This window comes from Acartia tonsa, chromosome 7 (genome assembly GCF_053477335.1).
Source record: "Acartia tonsa isolate MP-2025a chromosome 7, ASM5347733v1, whole genome shotgun sequence".
NCBI lineage: Eukaryota > Metazoa > Arthropoda > Copepoda > Calanoida > Acartiidae > Acartia > Acartia tonsa.
The window spans coordinates 34,577,779-34,602,825 of record NC_137266.1 but is presented as its reverse complement, the minus strand read 5'-3'; the positions used below and the strand labels follow the sequence as shown (position 1 = coordinate 34,602,825).

Sequence of the window (25,047 nt, the reverse complement as noted above, 5' to 3'; positions counted from 1 at the left end):
AATTAAAGTAAACCTCATAAAACAAAAACAAAAAGGGTTGGTTTTTAATTTTACGACTTCTATTACAGAGTTAAATATACGATTCTTGACACTTAAAAATCCCCCAAAATTTATTGGGTAGTAAGCTCTAAATATAATAAACAAATTCTTTTATTTTTCAGGCTAGGTTTGGAGTTAGTGTTTTCTAAGTCTTATGCATTCCTTTTTATATATGCAAAGCTAAGAAAATCTTAATTCTTAAGCTAGGATGTTGCCTAATAAATATCTTTATCAAATTAAGAGAATCAAATATAACATTACTAGAAAAGCAAATGTTCTGATTCATCTAGAAATACATACAAACAAAACTCTGTTCTAAATCCATTGATGGTTGGCGAATAACTGATCAAATTTACACGAATAAATTAGTAACGATTAAAAATCATATACAAAATAAAAAAGAATGGACATTTTTTATGGAAATAAAAAAATAGTAAATAATATTAAACACGTTTTATATTTTTTGGAAATATAAAAAAAATCTTCGGTTATTTTATTCTAATTTAATAGATTTTTTTGTAAATTTAATTGAGAAAGCCAAAAAGTTACTCCTTGGAGAAAACCTTAATAATATTCTTATTTCTCATGTAATATTTGTTCTATCCGATTGTCATACATGAAAATATTAATATGATTAGTGGCTTACAACTCATGATAACTCTTATAATTATCTTAATATCTTTTGTACAATTATAGTAATTATCATTATTATTATTTTCATAAGAATAAAATAAATATAACTTCCGGCTACGCCCCTAGAGGCATGTAGAGGCACTTGAGGGACAATGGGGAGTAATCGATTTCTTTTAAGAGGGTGAAGGTATCCTTTAAAAAAAAGTCATAAACGTTCCACGAACATATAAAAATCTTTATTATGATGTAGAACTATGTCAGTTCAGCGGTCGGCAAATTTTTAGCTGCAGAAACACAAAGAGACAATCATCCTGTTACTTTTTAAAAGCGAAGCTTTTCTATAATTAGGGTCGGTCCGTCCGTCCGAGATAGTTAGCTTTTATTCGTTAATTTAGGCATGTTAGAATTGTCCTATCAATTTCAAACTTTGCTTGGTGATTCCTGTATTAGTTAGGTATGATTAAGAAAGTGTAGCAACTCTATAATCGTTACCAGAATGTCCGTACGTCCATTTTAAACATGTTAATTTTTTTACTTTTTTAATGACAATTTTTTTATGTGATAAAATCATCCGATTAATCTGATTTTTTGATTACTGATTCCTATTACAATAAGGTACAATATTATAAGTGAAGCATCTCTATAATCAAGTATTGAAAATGTCAGTATGTCCTTAAACAGAATTCTGTATTTAAGAAGTTTTGCAACAAATTTATGTATAATTTTGTCAAACCTTATATTTCCAGATTTTGTATATTCAGTTCTGACACTCAATAAAAGTTAATGTTCGTCTGTCATATCGTTTCAGAGCTTCGATTTTATGGATGTTGTCATCATTGTTAATCAAAAATCAAGTATCAATAAATGTATGTCTGACTGAATGTTCTGATTTCATAAACGGTTAGACCGATCGTTCTACAATTTAAAAGTATATTATGTCACGTGTTTTGAGGGGTACCTTCATCGTCGCCCCTCCTGTTCCTAATATTGAAATGAGGCCCCTTACTATTAAGTAACCATTGTATGTCAAATATGTCTTTTTAAAGGCATGCAATATGTAAGTAGTATTTCAATATTTAAAACAATGGTTGAATCTAACAAGAAAAGTATGCCGATATGTAGCGTAGCACAACAAGCTAAAAATATATTATTTCTTAAAGCTAAGCTTTTCTATAATTAGGGCCGGTCCGTTCGTACGTCTATCCGTTACAGTTAGCGCTATTCTTTAATTAAACAGGTTAGAATTGTCCTATCGATTTCAAACTTTGCATGTTGATTCCTATAACAGTTAGGTACGTACGGCTTAGAAAGCGCAGCAACTCTATAATCGTTACCAGAAAGTCCGTACGTCCATTTAAAACAAGTTGATTTTTTTACTTTTATGACAACAAATTTTTGAATGTTAAAATTATCCTATTCATTTTTAAATTATGATTCCTATTACAACAAGGTATAGTGTTATAAGCAAAGCATTTCTATAATCAAGTCCTAAAAACGTTAGTAAGTCCTGAAACAGTAACATGTATTTAATCAGTTTTGCAACAAATTTGCCTACAATTTTGTATAGACACATGCATTAATATTCATTTTATTCAGTTCTGACACTCTACAAGTGTTAATGTTCGTTTGTCCTTTTATTTCAGAAGTTCGCTTTTATATAAAATGGATACAGAATTAATATCTTATACATTAGGCTAAGGCAACTCGTTTTTTTATTGTAGTAAAATGGATAAAAAAAACCATAAAAGAAATTGATGAATAGTTGTATTATTTTATATTTTTAATAATTTTAGAGCTTTGATGAACTAAGTCTATAATAAAACTGAAAAATACAACTATGCCTTTTTGACTGATTTTATAATTGAATCAAAACTTTTTTTATGGTATGTCAATGTCCCTGGTTTGAATAATATTGCAATGTGACTCTGAAAATTCTTTATCCCTTCTGTATTTGGTATGTTTAGACGATACTGGTAATTTTATTGTTTTCTAATAAGTTTTCCTATTTTACTTTTATTTCCTTATTTCTATAGCATACATAGGGATACGTATTTTCAGATTATCTATTTAGTCATATAAATTATAAATTTTGGACATTCGAATCAAATACTTATCATTATATTTAGTTTTTCTTGAAGCTTTTTATAGTGCCTGTAAAAATGTCGTCAAACTGGCCTACAATTAGTCAATTTAATTGTTTACTGGCCTGCTATTGATAATTTAGTCTGTGTAGCGGCCTATCATTGGTTATTTGTACTGTATTACGTACTATAAACAGCCTTGTGTTTCTTTTCCTTATATATATATATATATATATATAAAATTGGCTTACTATAACATCCACAAAACAGAAAAAAGGTCACAAAATCATCATCAATTTAAGGATTTACTTTCAAAGATTTGCTGTTTTGAGTTGGTACTTTTTAGCTTTGTATGAGATTTGAAATAAACTGTTGTAAATTTGAGATAAGCCCAGTTTGTATATTCCCGAGGGTATGTCAATTCTTTTCAAGCTACACACAAGGATAACAATGATAGGGCATAGCAGACAATTATAAATTATTTAACATCAATTAAATCGAACCTCCACTTTTTATAAAGAAATTTAAAGGAGATCATGAAACCTAATGTGTGTAAGTTTCATGTTCCATTTTAGTTTTAGGGAGGGAAGGATATTTTTTCCAGGGTCGATTTATCTTAGGAGATTGGAGGTACCTTCCCTTTAAATAGTTATACACCTTCCCTGGACCCATGAGAAGTTACTTGATATACAAAGGCAGACAGACATCCTGTTACTTTTTTTTACAAACAGTACGTTTATATATTTGCAAATGGAAAGGTATATGTTTCAGTTTAATAGAGGTTGGAAATGAAGAGCAGATTAAAGGTAGTATAAGAAAATGGCAAGCCTAACTTTGAATAAATTCAAAAGCTGCTAAAAATATTGTTTACTTAATTTTTTTACAAAATCTTTTTATCCTCTAAAATTTTAGAGGATAAATGCCTTTAAGCTAAAGCATAGCTAACCAGAATGTGGGGTACAAACTAACATCATAAAAGTGCTTTCAGACAATTTTTTATCTTTTCAGTTATTATTTTACTATATGCACAACTTTAACCACTATTTAAATAAGTGGCTTATGTGTCACAAAAAACATGGTGAAATGTTCCAACGTTTGGCCGAACTAAGTCGGTTGACGTCACATTAAAAGGAACGATTAGGCCAAACTTTAGAACATTTGTCCACTTTTTTGGAGACACTATAAGTGGCTTCCGATTAAAACGTTGAGCTCAATAGTAACTCTGTGGATATCAAACTATTTACTAATGAGGAAAACTTTTAATAGTTTTTAGTGGAACATAAAAAGTAAACAGGAAAGTAAAATAAGTACAAAACATATTACATGTACGTACATTATTATACATTTATATGAATTTATACTAAACTATTTAATAAATATATTCTGGAAAATTCAAGTTTAAAATCTTCATGAACAATGTTTAAATAAATGTATAATATGTAAATTTTGGAAAGAATTTGAAGGTTTACAGGCGCAAGACAATTTAGGTGAAGGATGTTTCAATTTAATGTTTTCCAGGGATTCAAAGAAATAAGACAATGTCTAATAAATTATGGTACATACACAAAATTACCCCTTCTGTAGATTTAAAATAGTGGTTGAAACGTTTAAACACTTAACTTAACCAACGAATTAAAATTCACTAAGTCATAAAAGAAAAAGAATACGTTATTATAATCTTTGGGGACTAGTGTAATAAACAGCCCATTTCCCCCTCTCTTCTTAATGTTTTCCCTGTTAAATTTTACTACAGAATGACATTAAAACTTAAAGGAAATCTTAAAAGATTTTTGTTTAAAATTAAGTTTTTACTCTTATCAAAGAAATGTTATAAAAAATTATATGCAAAATTAATATGAATGAAATGTATGAAAGTATTTGCATGACCTTATGACAGGCCTAATGAAATGATAAATATATCTTTGATTTAAAAAAAGATTTAGAGAAACTTCGCTATTTAGATAAATACCTTTATAAATTTGTATCAATATATTAAAGATACATTGCAGCTACCATATAATTAGAACTTTTACATTCGTCCAAAGTACTAAAATCTTCCTCATCAAAACTCCATGTAATTTGCTGAGCTATCAAACAAATATGATATATTCATTTTTTAATCAATTGTCAAAACAAATTTATCAACCAAAACTTTATTTTTTCTCACATAAAATCAATAAGATATTTCTATTATTAGAATTAAAATAAGCAACACAGGTCAAATACTTTTTATTATGATATGTTTAACATTGCATTACATTTATTCTCAAAAGGATCGATCCATCTATTGAGCAAAAAACTGACTATAGTCTCCCAGCCATTTCATACACTTTTCCTTTGCTTTGATGTAGGTATCCTAAAAATACAAAAAAAATATGAAACTAAGAAACAAGATTAAATATAAAATTGGTTAATTCGCCACTAACATCATGTGGCTCCTTATCTTAAGGAGAATGAAAACCCCCCAAATATATGTAGCTTCCGAATAGCTTTGGCTTCATCCGGTTCCGGGGTTAGAAAGATTTGACTGGGCAAACAAAATTTCCCACTACTTTGTATAAACGTTCAGTAGATCGTTTCCACAAAAGGGAGTGGGTCACCTCCCCACATTATATATATTTATTGCTTGGATAAATTGCCGGCCCTTCAAATTAAATAACAAAAAAAATGAAATAAAGGATTTAATAAGTTAGGATAGGGAGATCTATTATACAAAAAAGGTCTTACTTATATTAAGTTACTTATTTAAATTTTCATGAAAATCAAGGTATTTTGATTTTTATTTTTCTTGTTTGAATCATTGTATTTCTTAACTAGAAGAAGAGCTTCTCAATGACTTACCCATGACACCTTCAGTTCTCGTTCACGTTCCACAGGATCAAGGTACAAGGAATAATTGTTGGGAGTTATCCAAAATGTTTCTTCAGCACACTAATAAAAAAAGGTTAATTTATATCTAGGCTTCTGCTTCTGCTTAGTGTGGTTTTAAGCGGTCACCTTCAACAATATTTAATATTTCTGGACTGTATTTTTAAGTTTTTGCTACCAAAGATAATGGAGTGAAATGTAGGTTGTCGACAACCATTTTATGAACAATTATTTTACGATCTGGGTTTACTTTTCTCACTCTCTCAAAGCTCATTCCCCTGGAAAATGATTAAGTCATGCTCTTGACCAACAAACAATTAATTCATTTGATTTTTTTATTAAAATAATCAGCATATAAATTATGAATGTTCACCAAGCTTTTCGAAATGTATTAAATTTTCTTTTTCCATTGATAACATCTTATATTATTGAAGATTAACTCTATTACTTATCATGTAAGTTGGTCTACCTGCATTCTCCAGTAGCCAGACATATTGTCCCACATATGCTTCGGCCATTTTGGATCCATTATATCCTAAAATAATATATTGATTTAATTTAGATTTAAAGTTTTATACTTATAATTTAAACACATGAATAGGTAAAAATAAACATTTTTAAAGTTCAGATATTTTGTAATTAAAATCCTTTATTCCAGAAGAAAACATTTTTTGTCATTCAATTAGCGTCTGTCACAAAAAAAATAATCGTGAAGATCTGTAAATCACATTGGTCATAGAATGATCAGTTTTAACTGGCAGAATCTTTGAGGCACACTAATTTTTGTTCAGCTGCCAAATTTCTCAAATTGAATTTTACAAAATGGCTGATTGACTTTTTGATCAAATTTTTCTCAGTATAGTTGAATATTCTTACCTTTATCAACTTTCTTCCAAATCTTCTACCACCAAAACCTAAACCACCTAAAAGTTTTTTTTACAAATTTATATTAATAAAATATTATCAAATTTTAATTCTTTTACTTGATTTACATAAATTTATATATATTTTTCAACGTATTAAAATTATTTATTGTTTGTATGAGCTTAAAATGTTAAGTAAATAATTAATTATATCTAATCCCCATGTCCTTTACTATTATTGTCCAAACTTTTTAACCAATAATCTTTACTATAAAAGGGAAAATTTTGTTTATTATCTTTAGGGACGTACATAAATTAGTTAACCATTCTCTTACCCATTAAGATTCATTTTAATCCCTCTTGTGGTGCTAATTCAAATTAGGAAATATATATATAATGTTACCTCCCCCGCCCCCTCCATCTTTGCCTGTCCCTCCTTGAAGCACAGATTTAAAAGAAAATCCACCAGTGTTTGTCTTCTCTGGGGGTGTGCTTCCTCTGAATAATAAAAATATTTGGGTATAGTCCCTTTCGTGGCAACGCTCCTTAAGGGGCGTTTTTTTTTTTTTTTTCACAGTAGCTTTTCTCCTATTTCTAGACCCCTGCGGGGGGCTCTAACCCTGCGGGGCCAATTTCATAACCCTGTGGGGCAATCACCTAAACCTATATAAACTAACCTAACCTAAAATAACCAACTAAATCAAAAGCCATTTCAAAAGTACGCTGAATCGCCCATTAAGGGGCGTTGCCACGAAAAGGACTATTCCTAAATATTTCTATTTGAGTAAAAGGTAAGATTTTATCAGGAATAAGGTATAACCAACAAGCGAAATAAATCTAAATTAATATTTGGGGAGCAGATGGAAAGGTTGTCAATTTTACTATGTGTTGCCCTCCACCGACAGCTGAAAAAACATGTATTCGTGATTTTTTTCGATTTAATTTCGTTGGTGGTATAAGCTAAGATTTTATCATTACTAAGCAGACACATGAAGGTTACAGGTGGCTGGCGTGCAGTTGTTAATCCCAGGATTAAAATCTCAATTTTTCTTTTGGATGTTGTTTAAACAATCTTAATAGATTAGTGTACTTAATATAAGTCTTTTTAAAAATAAAAAGTATAAAAAATAGAGCTTGTCCGAACTATAAAATATAAACCTATGCTGTAAAGGAGAACCGTATCGGTTCAGTGGTACACACCCAGAGAGACCCTGCTACTTTCATATAACGATATAGCCCAAAAAAATATAACATGCCAACATACAATAAATATATATTAGCTTTGTTACTCTAGATATGTGCATGTGCAAGCTTTTTATAGTGCCTATAAAAATGACATCATACTGGCATACCTATGGTCAATTAAGATGTATACTGGCCTGCCATTGGTAATTAAGTCTGTTTATTGGCCTATAATTGGTCATTTGTATTGTATGACGTCATTTTTATAGGAACTACAAAGCGCTTGAAATATATGTGACCTGCTCTGACTGCCAGAAGACCTGGATCCTGATCTGGAGCTACCTGGAGTCTTGGTTCTTCCACCTGAAAAAAATATTAGGTCAGGTAGTTTATTTAGATTTAAATTGATATTAAAATACACACCTGACCACAAAAATTTGGAATTCAATAAGATTAACTAAACTCCCCTAAACCTTAAAAAAACATCATTATATCCCCTCCTACAAAATAAAAACAAACTTGGACGTCCTTGCATACTGATATTTTAAGCCAGTATTATTTTAGTTTTAATTGAGATGATCAGGCCTTTTCGTAATATTCATTAACTTTTTAGAATAGAATACTTTACAAACAGAAAATCCTTATAATAAAGTAACAGGATGTTGAAATTTATAATGAAAAGAAACCTGTTTTACAAAATCGTTTTACATTAAAAAAGATCTGTACTTCTAGTTCATCTAAAAAGTACACAATAGTGTAGAAATCTGTTGAAAGAAATAGAAAAAAAACTAAATAAAAAGTTTAGCCACAAGTTTTTTTCTACCACCAATCAAAAGCTTATGGCAGCAGTGCAAAAGTTGTATTTACAAATAATTTGGCCTTGAAATTGTTGAATCTGGTAAAAGTTTGTGTGTTCAAAATGAGTGGCCAGAGGTAGAGATATATCACATGAAGAAAGACTTGGTGTCTCTCTCAGATGATTTATTTTCAGACAGAGTTTATCAGTTATATAATATTTTTGTTCAATAGATGTTATTACTAATAAAATACCGTTTAAGGATGAAGCTACTGTCAATGACACTGATAAGAATGAATAAACAGATCATTTGGACAAGCAACTCCGAAGCGCCCAAAAAGCAACCAACACTTTGATTTCGCAGTTTTTTTGGAGTTCAAGAGCATAGTTTTAAACTTTATATAATATTAATAAAAAGGTTTTTTTTTGTCGTGCAGAAAATATGCAGGTAAATTTTTCAGTTGAAATATCCCCTTTCTGATTTGATAAGGAGATAGAGAGGAAGAGAGAGATAAGGAGAGAGAGGGAGAGAGAAAGAGAGAGAGAGCAATTGATTGAAAAAGGTAGTTGGAGAGGGAGAATGAGAGAATTGATATGAAAGATGAACTTCTTTAAATGGCTTAGAGAACTGTAAAAAGGAAATAACCATTAATTTATCTATAATAAAAAGTAGTAAGCTTAAGTGAACTGATTCTAAATTTTGGAATGATTGAGTTTATGCACTTATCTCCTTCGATGTCACTTAAAATTGTTTCAGGCTATTTTTTTCCTTTTTTTAATTCCTCTATATTGATTAGTTTTTAGTTTATACATACTAGCGGCTAAAAATAAAAATTTGGAGGAAACATAATATTTTTCTAGGGACGATTTCTTTTGGAAGGATGGTAGTACTCTCCCCCAAAATAGTTATAAACCTTCCAATGGTATGTCATGAGGTGCCCAGTAAAAGAGAACCATATCAGTTCAGCAGTTAGTGAGATCCTTCTGTACAAACACACTTTTACTTTATTATAAGGAGATTTTTTCTAATAATATTATTAACATTATTTATATTTCCTCTATGCAATTTAGTTTTGCTCTGTGTGTGTGTATATTTGGAAATGCAACTGTATCTGTCCAGAGAAAGAGAGAACAATGGTCTGTTTATTACTCTAATCTCCGAAGTTTTTTTTATTTAGTTGAGTGTCCAATCGTTTCAAACCCTTATTGTAATCTAAAGGAGTAAAAATTTTGTGTATCATCATGAGGAATGTACATACAATTTTCGGCCACTTTCATATCCCTTTAGATCCCTGGTATCTGCCTAATGTATGTTTGTGCATCAACAAATAAACTTATGTTAAATAATGGATAGATTATACAGGGGTACCATAGCATTTTAGTATAGTTACACAACAAATTTATGCTAGGGTTACCATAACATTATTTTATAGTTTGACAATAAACTTGTGTTAAATAATGGATAGATTATACAGGGGTACCATAGCATTTGTGTAGTGTTACACAACAAACTTATGCCAGGGTTACCATAACATAGTAAGACAATAAACTTTTTAAATAATGGGATACAATAACCTTTCGGTTGTATTAAACTATAAACTTATGCTAGGGTTACTTTAACACCTTTTTTATAGTTATGAAACCATAAGGTTACCAAAAAATGTTGGTTAATCTCAAATATATCATTTATGTTTATTGATCGATAGATTAGACAGATGTACTATACATTTAAAAGTCACAGAAGACATCATTAGCCAAAAAAAAACATAATGAAAATTGTAAAATCAATTTAAATGAATATACGAAAATTTTAAAAATATCTATTTAACAAGTTTATTTTCGACTGAATAATTATAATTAAAGTTTAAATTTTTGAGATCCTGTTCTGATAATATTGATTTTAGAAATTTATTAATCAAATAAAAGGAAACTTTTATACTTAGAAAAACTATTATGTATAATAGTATATCTTCATTTTCTAGCAATTGAGTCTAAAATCAAAAAGATTGCTTGACATTAAAAGCATTGTAGTCCTATACATGGTGTTCCATAATTAAATTTTAACAAATCTTCAGTTGCTTATAAATAAAAAGACATGGTGTTTGAATGAGTAAAAATATCTACTGATTTTTAAAAGTAAACAGAGGTGGACATAATTGTCATTGATTCAAAATAGATATATCCATAAGGTAAGAAGTTTATAAGTTTGTACAAGTTTTGTTGTAATGGTTTACTAAGAAAATTGATTAATGATATTATATTTGATACATGTGTTAGGAGAAACTTCTATTACTTTTATTCATTATTATTGGCTACGCCCCTAGTGGCATCAAGGGGCACTTAAGAGACGGAGGGGGGGGGGGGGTGGATGTAGTCAACTTTGGCCTGTAAGAAAAAGAAAAAAAAGGACAATTAATCTTTAAAGGTTTAAGTTATTCTTCCAAACAATAATTATGAATCTTCCCTGGAGTTTTAAGGTAAAGTAGAACCTTATCAGTCCATCCCTTATAAACTGAACGTTGCCAGGGACTTGAGACAAAGGTTATGCAATCAAAGCACATTTGGCCGTGTGATTATGCACTTCATTGGCAATATTTGGTGCATAGATACACCGAAAGAGGACCTAATGGTGTATCCCGTTCTTTAGAGAATATCCACAGGGAGGGAGGGGACATTGGGCTGTTTATTACATTAGACCCCAAAGTTATATATTAACGTTTTCTTATTGATTGGTTTAACAACTTTGAGACTTTTATTTGATTTTGATTGTTTGGTTCATTAAGTTTAGAATCCAAACGTTTGAACTACTAATTGTAATCTACAGAAGGGATAATTGTGTGTTTCATCATTGAGAATGTACATTAATTTGTCGGCCATTGTCTCATCCCTTTAGATTCAGGGATATCCAGGTTTGTCTGATAGATGTATACCTGGAAGGCTGGGCATGGCAGACATGAGGGAGGAAGTTCTGAAACTAGATCCTTCAGATTCTGAATCTGTTCCATCCAAGTGCTTGATTTTAAGCTGGTCGGCTTTTAACTCCTGAAAGAAATGAATGTCTAAATGATTTAGTCCTATTTAGAAAACATAAAAACTTTATAAATATTACAACAAGTACAGTAAAATTTTGATTCATAGTAAGACAAATTTTATATTAGAAATCTGCGGTGGCAGCAGTACTTGGCAGCTGCCAGCCGCAAACCGACGGTTGGCAGGTAAACGGCAACGGATTTTATGAAATTGTAATAAGTCATGAAGATATATAAAAAAGCTTAAGTTTAAAATTTGAAATCTTCAAGTAAAAAGTTGCGGTCACAGAAACCGTTTAAAGATTTCTGGAGACCTGGAGGTTCAGAACTTGCAGGATTATACCTGGAACCTGAAATCGACTTGAACATCTATATTACATATGAGGATGTACGACTACAGGATATTTTAGTATTAGATAACATGAAATGCTTTGTTTAAGTAAAAAATATTTTTACTTTTCACCTGAATGACCTTACCAGATTTGCTGGCATCCTGTGCCCGCCAGGAAGGAGGTATTAAAAATTTTCAACTCTTAGTTATGTTTCATACCCATATTTCGAAAGTCACTCAGTTATATCCCTCTACCTTTTATACACAGAAAATGGGATAGAAAAAAACAGAGGGGTGGGGGCAGGCATTTAACGCCACCTCCCCGCCCATCCTCCAACCGTTAGGGGTTGATATTACATATTGAAGGTAGTAATAGTTAATTAGATTTATTTGCTATGGAGATTTAATAGTTACTTAATTTTTAAGTTTTAACCTTAATTTTATCCTATTATTTAAAATAGTAAGCTTTTTTTTGTCTGTAGCGAAGGATCTCGCTAACTGATGAACCGATATGGTTCGATATGGTTCTCCTTTTTAGGTCCCAGGGTGGTTTTAGTCCGTTTAATTTTTTTTTTTTAAAAGTCGTTGTAAGGTTTTAAGTTATTTTTCTGCACTTTCATGTCCTTTCTAATATCCCTAGATACTAGGGACGCAGTCGCTAGTATAATATAAAACACCAGTTTATGAAGAATTTTTTTTGCGGGTATAGTCCCTTTCGTGGCAACGCCCCTTAAGGAGCGATTATTCGTATTTTCACAGTAGCTTTCCTCCTATTTCTAGCCCCTCGCAGGGGACTCTAACCTTGCGGGGCCAATTGCCTAGCCCTGCGGGGCAATCACCTAACCAAATATAACCTAACCTAACCTAAAATAACCTATTAAAAGCAATTTTAAAAATACAACGAATCGCCCCTTAAGGTGCGTTGCTACGAAAGGTACTATTTCCTTTATTGATACTTTAATATGTAGTAATTTGGCCGGTTATCCGGCCGGATATCCGGTAATTTGGCCGGATAACCGGATATTTGCCGGATATCCGGCCGGATACCGGATATCCGGCATTTGAAATCAGCCGGATATCCGGTATCCGGTATCCGGCCAAAAAACTATCCGGCCCAACCCTAGTATGTTTATCAGTAAATATGATTTGTTCAGCTCTACATTTGTGGATATTGTCATCCTTATTTATTTTGTGTCAAAATTTTAAACAATTTAAATTATACCTTTAAAACTTTTCTATAATTTTCCGACCAATCATAGAAGAAAATTTGTGAATTTGATTTTCCACTTCCTGAAAGGAAATCAAATTAATTTTGTGTTTGTGATTGCAAATTAGCAATATAGCAAAGAATTTTCTTTAGTAAAGTAGCATCATAAGCTACCAAAATGTCCGATGGACCGTCAGGGAATCGTTTTGACAAATTGACCGTTGGATAGAAAAAAAAGAGTTTTCTTTGATGCAAGAAAAGAACTTTAATTTGTAAAAATCTTATAGTGTTATTGTACGAATTTATAGTTTATTGAGATAAAGAATAAATAAGATATGTCTACCCTAAAAGTGTCTGTTAAACGCTAAAACATCTTGGTTCCAATGCCTAACCCATGTGGGGACCCTAACCGTGCGGGTCCTATACCTGAAATACCTTTACACTTCCCATTTCCAAGTATAATCTAACCTAAATGCCCTAAAGTTATAAACAAACAAATGAAAAACCATCCTCTCTTTTGTTCAATTTATTTTTTTAAAAAGGTGGGTTGAGATATTTGTAGCAACTTTAAGAGTAATGCAAAGATAATATTTAATTATTAAGTAATTGATTTAGTGTTCATTAAAAATTTAGTTTATAAATGATTAATGATTCTATATATACCTGCTCCTGCCATAACAGAGGCCAAAGCTGTGTCATACCTGTTATCTAAAATAAAATATTTAGGAAATCATAGCTATATAATAGCCTTAGAAGTAAGGGTTTCCATAGCCTTATGAAAATGACTATTTAAGCTTTTGGAAAGCACAACTCCTAGGCTGGCCTATAAAGAATTTTTTCAGGATTATACTATCTTGATATGATAAAAACTAAAGAAAGTTCGTGACTTAAGTACTGCATCATTAATCGACCATTAAACAAACAAATTACATTTTATTAAGTAGGAATCTATGTATTGACCCATGTCTAAGATAGATTTACATATTAAAGAGTAGGGAAACCTACTTTATGAGGATTATACCATATTGTACCATGCTTTTTAAATCAATGACTTCGCTCTTAACATCTAACAGCCAAAGGTCAACTCAATACATTTACACAGATGTTGTTTAGTTTAGCTTCTCTAATATGTCAAATTATAAATTCCATACGGACAAAAACATACTACTCTGTTGAATATAATGAGCTTTGTATGTTTTAGGTATTATAATGTATACCTCTAGTATCAGTATCCTGTTTCTTTTTAATTGATTTCCGACGTCTAATATCCTGTACAAAATAAATTTAATCACATTTACAGAAAATAATATTTTGAAAAAAATAGGAGTATATTTATAACTGAAGTTCGTCTTCTCTAAATAGTTTTTTTTCCAAAACTTTTTTGTTTAAAACCACTTTAAAAATAATCAGAACTAATCGGCCGTTTCCCACATAGTGCCTTGCAAGCAAAGAAACAGCCGCTGGAAATAAATAGAAAATAAGCAAGGGTTGTGTATTAGTGTTTTATCTCAGATACTTTGATCCTCGGAGCGTTAGGGCACTGTAATTATAGGCCCGTAGAGTTTTTTCACCCGCAAGGGTTAATCATCATTAAAAGAACAAGCCCCTACTTTATTTTAAAGAGAGGGGGGACGGTAATTTTGTGCGCGCTCACTAGGCATTTCAAGGGAATGCACTAATAAATACAATAACTGCTACATTGTTAAATTTAGTTACTTTTCTTATAGAAAACACAGAAAATTATAAATATTTATACCAGTTTGGTTCGCCTGAGCCTTTTACCTTTTTTTTTAAAGATGTCTGTAATACGATGCAATAAATAACTATTATAAAATTCATGCTGGTTGCCACAAAAATTATAAAAATAAGTTTTTACACCCGTACAAAAAAGCTTCAATAACATGCTTAAAATGTTATCAGCAATTAAAAAGATATTTAAAAGATATCTTTGCTTTATATGGTAGGAAATTTCTTTCATTATATTATTATCCTTTTTGGATGCCCATTTCCTTGTTATTTATTTTCTAAGATTTATTAATCACCTGGGTTAGTTTATTTTTAGGAGGCTTCCATTTTGTATAATTCTTACTATCAGTCTTCTCTGCAGAAACCTTAAATTTATTTTTAGAAATTTAAAGTTAAGGTTTTCATACTCTTGGAGTCTGGACGACTGTCTAACCATTTTTTTTGTAAACTAGAAGCTTTGACCAAATACAACCACCACCCCCTCTTTTAAAATTATTTATGTCCATCGAGGTTATAGGGAACTGGTTTTTGTAGGAGGCGAATATTCCACCTCCAAGAAAAAGTTGCCATAAACTATGGTATGGCCAATTTGGATATTAAGCTTCATGCAGACGGACGGACAGACAGGCAGTGTTAATTTGTTTGTATTGTGTGAAATAGCTTTGAATGTTAACTTAGACATGCTAGAATTGTAATTTTAGTTCTTACAAGAGGATACCTTTAACAATTAGGCAAAATCTAGAGAGTGAAGGTTTAATGTTAATAGTGATATTGATTATTAAAATTTTCGTGTAACCCATTTTTGATTTTGTTCAGCTTTCCTTGCATGGAAATCTCAAATTATGTTAAATACCCGAAATAATAAATGGTTAAAAATATAAAATATGTTTCTCTTCCCTCAGAGCATATTTTAATGAAAATAAAGTGGGCTGGATGTTTATACATTCTCTCCAAAAGGCAAATTCAGCTAAACATTTTTTCCCCAATATTACAGGAATGGTAAGATCAAAACTAGGATTGGGAAGTGAAAAGTAAATAAAATAATTGATCATACCATAATTATCAAAACACATCTGGTTCTAAGCCGGACCCTAATAGATCAGGAGGGGGGGGGACTCCCTTAAAGCTCTACAAAGTGTCCTAAAAAAGCCGTGTGACGTCAATAGATCTCTTTTTAAGGGGTTTCCTTACCCACTTCTCCTCTCATCTCTCCCTTATATGACGTCGCATGGATCATTTTTTCGATCCCTTTTTAGAGCATCGACTCCCCTCTCTCATGTTATAGCTAAAAATCTATAAATTGTTATCTGGTTTTTTTTTTCAGTGTTTTATTTCCCTTTTCTTATGTTTTTCCATCTCTGACTTCTTTCATAATTGAAGCTAAAGCTGTGTAAAGAAATATTGTGCAACTTTGTATGAAGACTTGGCTCAGCTCTGTTGATAGATTACCTCATTTCCATATTCTGTCCAGATATCAGATTCGGTTTCCTCAAACTCACTCTCACTTGTATCAAACTAGATAGATAGATAGATAGATAGATAGATAGATAGATAGATAGATAGATAGATAGATAGATAGATAGATAGATAGATAGATAGATAGATAGATAGATAGATAGATAGATAGATAGATAGATAGATAGATAGATAGATAGATAGATAGATAGATAGATAGATAGATAGATAGATAGATAGATAAATAGATAGATAGATAGATAGATAGATAGATAGATAGATAGATAGATAGATAGATAGATAGATAGATAGATAGATAGATAAATAGATAGATAGATAGATAGATATGTAGATAGATAGATACCTTTATTGCATCTTCGTCCTTTAAAATCCCCAAAACAGTTACAGCCTGTAACAGTTAAAAGATTATTTTAATGTAACTTTCCTAAAGTAATTTAATGAATATTATTAATAAGATTTTAAAGAATAGGATCAACTATAATTAAAATGAAACAATTAATTACATATGCAGTAAATCTGGTAAAGCCAAGTATAATAAATAGAATAATACCAATCTTTAGTGGTGAAAATGTAATTACATAGACCTTTGCTTTACAGATTCTCTAAATGTTAAACCCTAATTATAGAGTAGCTATGTAATTAGAAATAACTTAAACCTTGGCTCTTCTAAAATATTTTTCCGCCAGGGACAGCTCCTTATCGTCTCTTCCATCCTAAATATATTTTTTTAATAAATGATGGTAGGGTCTTACAGGAAAGGAGTTTTAACTATCCAATGACCTAAAAAAATTCTATATTTGCCTTTTCACTTATTTCATCCTTGTGCAAGCGTTTGAAGGAAGATTCATTTATCTTTCACTTTTTTTTAAATGAGGCCGAAAAAATGGTTAAATTGATTTATTATTTTAATTATTTCAGTATGGCTTCAAACCCGATAAATATCCGCTAGAATAAATCCAGTTCCAAGCTATAATGAAAAATCAAGTATAGCCTCGTATTACAGACATTTTTCAAAGAATATTAAAAGATGGTTCTAATACGAGGCGATGAATATCTAATGTAATTTTAATCTAAGCCAAAATATTATAATAGTTATTTCTTTCATCGTATTATAAACAGCTTTCCGCGGATATAGAATGTACAATTATAAGATTAAAACCAATCTTTTGATTGTACATTTTTATATTCGTAGAAAGCTGGACATAATACGATGCTAGACATAGTTCTTTCGTATGGGTGAGAACCGTTCCTATCCACCGGATTCGAATGAATACGAGAATAGTTATTTCTCGTATCGTATTATAAACGGCTTTCCGCGGATATAGAATGTACAATTATAAGATTAAAACTAGTTTTAATCTTATGATTGTACATTTCTATATTCGTAGAAAACTGGATAAATTACGATGCTAGACATAGTTTTTTCGTATGGATGAGAACCGGTTCCTATCCACAGGAATCGAATGAATACGATTAACAATAATTATTAACCTTATTAAAGTCATGATCAGATGAAGTTCTTGATTTTGATCCCTCTGAACTGTGACTTCTTGCATCCTAAATAAGGCTTATACAGTTACTCTGTAAGTAAAGTTTGTCTGTCTGTCTGTAAGTTAATAGATGCTACACAATGACAGTGATTTGAAACTTTGCATAATGATTCATGTAATAGTTAGGTACGATCTAGAAAGCACAACCTTACCATAAACTCAAACATTTCAACAATCTGAATCAGAACTTTTTTACTACAATTTATGCATGCATATCCTATTAATCTGATTTTTTAAAATAATGGTTCCGATGACAACAAGGTACAATATTATAAGCAAAGCTTCTCTTTAATTAAGTCCTAAAAAAGTAAGAATATCCTGTAACAGTATCATATATCTTTGTAATTTTGCGTCAAATTGATATATAATTTTTTTTAGACTTATCATATGATATTTTGCTTATTAAGTTTTGACACTTGATCTACAAATGTTCGTTTGTTATACAGTCTGATTTGAGGACTTCGCTTTTATGGATGTCGTTATCTAATTTATGTCGTTGATGTTGAAAAGATAGTAAATAAATGTAAGTGAATACTTCAAGCTGTTCAAGTTGAGATTCTTCATCAATTTTTTCTGTTCCATCCTTAAATCAAGAATTTATAAGGTTAGGTTATGTTAGGTTATATTGGATACTGGATAGCCTAATAAGGGTTAGAGTACCTCTTGTATAGGCCCCGCAGGATTATAGACTTCCTCCTAATTTATATTTTTTTTTAATTCATGGGACTTTAGTGCATGATAGTCGCTTTGAGGGAAAGCTCCTAGCGTATCAGTATTAGTGTACACGTCCTATGAATCGATCTTGCCGTTTATAATATTTTTTTTTATTTCATGCACTTTTACCCTCAATCTAAAAAACGTCCATATATGTACCGTTATTTATTCAAAAAGCTTTCTTACTACAAATGCAATAAAATTAATTTAACCCTTAACGGTCGGGGGGGGGGGGTGCGTTGAACGCCCCCCCATCCGGTTTTTTCTATCTCATTTTCTGTGTGTGAAAGATAAAGAGCCCAAACTGCTTGACTTTTTAAGTATGGGTATGACACATAACTGAGAGTTGAAATTTTTTGAATATCTCCATCCTGGCGGGCACAGGATGCCAGCAAACCTGGCAGGGTCATCCAGGTAAAGAGCAAAAATATTTTTTTGACTAAAACAAAGCATTTTATCATACCAAAATAATAAAAAATCCTCTAGTAGTACATCCTTAAATGAAATACAGGTGTTCAAGTCACTTTCAGGTTCCAGGTATGATCCTGCAGGTCCTGATCCTCCAGGTCTCCAGAAATCTTTTAAAGGCTCCTGTGGCCGCAATTTTAGACTTAGAGACTTCAAATTTTAAACTTAAGCTTTTCTCACATGTCTACATAACGTATTAAAATTTCATGAAGATCCGCCGCCGTTTTCCCGCCGACCGCCGACTGCGGCAGCTGGCAGCTGCCAAGTACAGCTGCGGCCGCTGAAATTTATATTTTGATATTTCTAATGTAAAATTTACATAAAAATAAACATTTTCTGGAAAAAAAATTTTCTTCTAGCTTCAAAATAAGAAAATTACAGCCGTTTGAAATTTTTAAGTAAAAAAAGACCTGAAAACAAAGGTTGTTAAATAAAAGGGTGAAGGAAGCGAAAATATACTTAGACTTATAATAGGTCGGAAATTCATTATCAAACAGGGGACTTGCACAAAAAAGTTTAGCCCTCTAGCTCTAATAGGAACTGAGATAATAAGGGGGGGCGTTGAACGCCCCCCCCCCCCCCCCCCCCCGACTGATTAAGGTGCGGCAAGGGGCCCGACTGTAAAGGGTTAAAATTGTGTAGTAATTGTAGTTTTCTTACCCCATTATCCTCGTCTGACATTTTGTATTACATATATTCTGAAGGAAAAATTAAATAATTAAAAATTTGTCAGTTTATTCAAGGAAATGAAAAAAAATAAAAAAAACATTAATTTTTTGGGTACATAACCTGACAAAACAAACCATTAATACAGATGGAAAAATACAATGCTTCTAGAATAGTTTCGCTACTAAAAATTAAAATATTTGTTTTGTATGGCCATATTTGTGTTTTGGATACTACAATATAAAGTAGTAAGGTTTTTTTAACTGAACCTTAAGATCTTAGAAATTGCTATTCCGTATAGGTTGTACTTTTCATTAAAGCTGTCTACATATCTTTAGGTGGTTTTAGGCTATTTTCCTGATCTCCCTCGCCCTCCCCTAGAGGCTAGGGGCAAAGCAGCCAGCTGTACATAAATTAGAATATTGTTTTATCCGGCCATATGTGTGTTGCTTGTAATAGTATATAAATTAAAATATTGTGCAAAGAACAGAACTTGCTAACACAACTACTTCTTTGTGGCGTGGCAACAAACATGCCAAGGACTGATAATAATGTGTTTTTTTTAGGAACATACCTTATGGTTTTCTGACGGTTTTAGGCTTAGAGTATTTCAATTTTCACCCTAAAAAATGTCCCTTCTCATAAAAAGTTGGATATTTAATTGTGAACAAATATTTGTTTATGACTGTTGGGCGTTTACGCCAACACAAATTATACGACGATCCCTGAGGCTAGGGGCAAGACGACAAGTTTTTCCAAAACATGTAGGCTATTCTATTTAGTAGTAACACGATAACCTACATATATCATTATGAACAGAATGTTAATAGATTCAATAAGTAGCTGATTTTATTTTCAATTTTGGGACAGGAGAGACTTTTTGATGCACTTTTAATGTACAGTATTTTCCTAATTTTTACATATTGTACGGACACTTTAGCAGCTAATATGGATAAATCGTGGTTGCAGAAACAAAAATAATGCAAAAACTTTCACTAGCTAATGCAATCTTAGATAACTGTAGAACATTAGCCAGGTACATTCTTGAACATAGCTCATCAAAGAATCATTATTTAAATTTGTTAATGTCGACTAATTGGAATGAAATGAAAATGGGAATAGGTGAAAATTACTAATTATTAGGTTAATTATTAATTATCTGCTTATATTCTGTTTAAAAATTAAACTAGTTTATATTCTTATTTTCTCTACTAGTAATCAGTAATAGTGCAGCTACTCTATAACACCAGACATCAGACAATATTCTCTAATTTTACAGTATAAAAATATCTACTTTTATGTATGCTTATTTTTACCCATCCAAAGCTGTTATACTTATGGATGTAATTGTCCTTGTACTTTCATGTTCTATGATAATGGAAATCAAGAAATTTATTTGTTAAATAACAAACTAGAAGTCCATTTTCAGATGTTTTCAGTTTGGAAACAAAACAGATAAAGATAAACTTTCCTCAAGGATAAACAAGAAGGACACAACTTTTTGTGAGATACTTTTCAACATTTAAATAGGGATCATTTAGGGATGTTAGAATCGCCCTATCGATTTCAAACTTACATGATAATTACTGTAGGACGTAATACTGACCTACCATCGGTCAATTAAAATCATATTGACCAATTCCTATCATTGGTCATTTTTATTGTATGACGTCATTTTTGTAGGCTGCTTCTTACTTTTATAGTTAAGTTTATAGAGACCGTGTTGCTCTTTCGGTACAGACTGACACACAAAAATAGATTTACATCCTATTTCATGGATACTTATTTATTATTTTTTAAAATTTGGGGGGAAATCAAGGAATCAATTCATCTTTCTTTTTTCTAATATTTTTATTCGAACACAGTAATAGTGTCGGACTGATTATGACGTAACAAAAAAAATTAGCCAATGAGAGGCCGTTATTGACTTATGGTAAAATTTATAGTGGCCTCTTATTGGCTATTTTTTTTTGTTACGTCATAATCAGTCAGACACTATTACTGTGTTCTTTTTATTCTAAACTATATTTTCCAGTCTTTAGAGGTACATACACAAACATAAGTTCCATAAACCACTTCGTTTCAAAGCGAATCTTTAATATAATCTACGTTTTTAGTACAGAAGATAGGTTCGAATCTTGGGCCGACACCGTGTCATAACGAAAGACGTTAAAAATGACTTCTATGTCAGGTGTGCGACATAGTAGTTAGAGTAGACCTAGGCACATAAACAGGTGCAACTAATTACCATGCACTGTTAGGACTTCTGAACAGGTAGTGCAATCAAAGGGTTGGTCGTCTGTTGGATGTTACTTAACCTAATATTCACAAGTATTACAACTCATTACAAGCAGATGATGCCCTTAGGTTCTCTAGATGATCACTTCAAATCTAAGGAGAATCCTGCCCCAATTAGGTAATAAAATAATACAGGAGAATAATGATTTGGTCATTTAGTTGAAGAATGGTCCATTTCATTATATTGTAAACTTTTGTTTTTATTGGCATAAATGTTAAATACAAAATAGTTAATTTCAACCATGAAAGAAATGCATATTCAATATGTACTTTTAAATGTATCTAAAAGGTTGTTTTAGCTTCGCTTTTACGAATAATTTTAACTTTGTCCTATCTATCTATGTTTAAAGTTGACTAAACCACTTTAGTCTCAAGTTGTGTGAATATAAAAGACTTTAAAAATGTTCTCAATAAGTTGGGAACAGGTAGAGTTGTGTGAGTTACACAGTAAAATAATTGTCTCTTATATGACAAGCGAAGGTCAGTATTAAACAGGATGTTAATAATATATTTACCCTACGTACATGTTAAATAAGGGTAATCTAAGAAAATGCTACCATCTCTAAAAATGCCTATCTCAACATACACCTATCTAAAAATAACGCCAATTTTAAGAAAATACCTACTATATATATTTTGAAAATAAAGTCTTTTTTATGTCTACAAATAGATGTTTGATTTTTTAATTTGTTAATTTTTATTACTGTGTAGAATATTTTTGGAAAAACATGGTTTTGTAGCATATGAAAAGTGGGGAATAGTCCCTTTCGTAACATCGCCCCATAAGGGGCGATTCTTCGTATTTTTAAAATGTCTTTTTATAGGTTATTTTAGGTTAGGTTAGGTTATATTGGGTTAGGTGATTGCCCCACAGGGTTAGAGCTCCCCGGAGTGGCTAGAAATAGGAGAAAGCTACTGTGAAAAATACGAAGAAACGCCCCATAAGGTGCGATGTTACGAAAGGGACTATACCCAAGAAGTGTAAGGATTCGTGTGGGTGAATGTTTGCATGTATATCTGTACGGGAGTAGTATGTCATACTGTGTTGTGTATGTATGTGAAATGATGTATCTGTGCCACCATTTATGGTGAGCGTTGAGCGACTTGATCAGACTAACAACTTATGGAAAAATTCCCACAGAGTAGCTGCCCTTTTAAATATGAAGAATTTCAAGTTGAATAGTGAAAATATGTTCATATTTTGACTATAAGGAAATGGAATAATCCATTTCTGAAACAACTAGAGCAGAGTCGAATTCTTTAAAAAAAAATTCTTTTAAGAATCGCAAAAAATAATTTCATCTTAAAAATTGGAAAATTATTTTTTAGTAGGTACATCTATGTTTACGATCAAATTTGCTAGATTGAAACTTATTCATTGATAAAAGAAAAATCGGGTATAGTCCTTTCCACGACATCCCTCCATAAGGAGCGATTCTTCGTATTTTTCAAAGTAGCTTTTCTCCTATTTCTAGCCCCTTCGGGGGGCTCTAACCCTGCGGGGCAAATTACCTAACCCTGTGGGGCACTCACCTAACACAATATAAACTAACCTAACCTAAAATAACCTATAAAAAGCCATTTTAAAAATACGACGAATCGCTCCTTATGGAGGGATGTCGTGGAAAGGACTATACCCGAAAAATCAAACAGTTAATCCCTATTTTGTCTGTCCGGGCCTACAGCCAATCAATATCAACAAAATAAGAAGCACTGTTTAAATACTTCATGTTCCTATCAGCAGAAAGTTGTCTATCATACGATGCAATAAATATTTACAATATTCATCAATTTAAATGTCAGAAAAATTTATTGTGATAAAATATTGGAAGATTTTTTTTCTCTTTTTTAATAAATGTCCTTTGGTGTCAATTTCAAATCACTAGAGATTTTGTAACAATGGAAAACCAGGAAAATGTTTTTTATTTATAAAGTTTAAACAATCCCAGAAAAAGATGACTAAGTACGCTAGGGACGCAGCCTTTGATGGAATAAAAACTGCTAAAAATATGACAATAATAGGGGTATTTTTATTTTATTTTACATTTTAGTCAGTTTGAACTCAACAAAGCGTTTAATGCTAATTTAGAATAATCTATTTTAGTTCATCAAAGCAATAATGCTTTGAAAATTTGGAAATTTCTAACCATGAAAAATGTCACATTTAGAGATTAATTGATAATGCCTACCAAAACTAACTATTCTTTATGAATAATGCTGTATTACTAATCAAAATAATGATGCATAATTACTTCTAAACTAGTTTTATAAACTCTCTAAAGATTTTTATTGTATATTTCACTAATTCAATAATGACAACAACCTGTTTACTGCATTGTTTGGACTTTTATGCCAAGGTATGTTTCTTAGAAATACATGTTTTTACTATAAAACTAAAAATACTTTACATAATATAGCTAATTTGTTTTGTATAATAAACAAAGAATTGGTCATTTTTTTCAATATGTTCAAGCTACTGAAGACTAAATGTCCAATTATAGATAAGATTAAATCATATTTTTCTAAGTTTACATATTTTATGATTATGCTTTGGCTATGAGGTGGAGGGGATTCAAATTTTAGTTTCAAAAAGAAAAATTGAAGAAGAGAAAATGTTGGGGTGTGTAATTTTTTACTAGGTGCGATTTTTCTTAGGAGGGTGGTAGTATACTCCCACAAAACAGTTGTAAGACTCTCAAGACCCATGAGCAGCTACATTGTAAAGGAGAACCATATCGATACAATTGTTAGCGAGATCTTTCGGTACACACTAACAGACAACCTGTTATTTTTATGAAGGATTTTTTTTCAATTTTCCCACACTTTAGAATTTTGCTGCTTTGAATAAACAGGTATTTTATAGTAAATTCCCTTTAGATTGTCAGCTGATATAGCCAATGGATCAAACAATAATACACTCTAAAAATATCACATTATAAGAAAATTTTTTTTATTACAGAAACTTTCACTAAAATCACCCCCATATTCTCTTTATTTTTGGAAAAAAAAGAGTTTCTTGTTTATTTGTTTATTTCTTTAGGTCAGGTGAGATAAGGTTATATAGGATCCCACTCAGAATTAGGTATAGGAACAAAAAAAC

The 25,047-nt window shown here is 31.2% G+C and overlaps 2 protein-coding genes across 3 annotated transcripts in view; both read right to left on the bottom strand.

Annotated features, from left to right (window-relative positions):
* The window catches only part of LOC145323653 (uncharacterized), a 62,161-nt gene extending 61,778 nt beyond the window's left edge, over window positions 1–383 (bottom strand). Inside the window, exon 1 of one of the 2 annotated variants that reach the window (XM_080166069.1) lies at window positions 340–383. The gene's annotated coding sequence lies outside the window, so the exon portion shown is untranslated. The remainder of the gene's footprint in view (window positions 1–339) is intronic. The other variant, XM_080166070.1, reaches the window with a different exon arrangement.
* Window positions 384–4,893: 4,510 nt separating this feature from the next.
* LOC145324282 (uncharacterized) lies at window positions 4,894–19,683 on the bottom strand. Its single transcript, XM_080166901.1, has 17 exons — window positions 19,644–19,683; window positions 18,337–18,384; window positions 17,743–17,808; window positions 16,908–16,964; window positions 16,595–16,639; window positions 16,225–16,290; window positions 15,072–15,140; window positions 14,247–14,298; window positions 13,693–13,737; window positions 13,045–13,112; window positions 11,393–11,504; window positions 7,966–8,029; window positions 6,888–6,982; window positions 6,498–6,544; window positions 6,091–6,156; window positions 5,595–5,684; window positions 4,894–5,109 (listed from the first exon to the last, which is right to left on the bottom strand). The coding sequence occupies exons 1-17, from the start codon at window positions 19,662–19,664 to the stop codon at window positions 5,038–5,040; spliced, it is 1,083 nt and encodes a 360-aa protein (XP_080023027.1). The 5' UTR covers window positions 19,665–19,683; the 3' UTR covers window positions 4,894–5,037.
* Window positions 19,684–25,047: the final 5,364 nt, after the last annotated feature.

Coding starts and splice junctions, on each gene's coding strand:
- LOC145324282 (XM_080166901.1), bottom strand. CDS start 19,664: ATGTCAGACGAGGATAATGGG. Junction 16,965..17,742: donor CTGATCATGACTTTAATAAG/GTTAATAATTAT, acceptor AAATATATTTAG/GATGGAAGAGACGATAAGGA. Junction 16,640..16,907: donor AATATTTTAGAAGAGCCAAG/GTTTAAGTTATT, acceptor TAACTGTTACAG/GCTGTAACTGTTTTGGGGAT.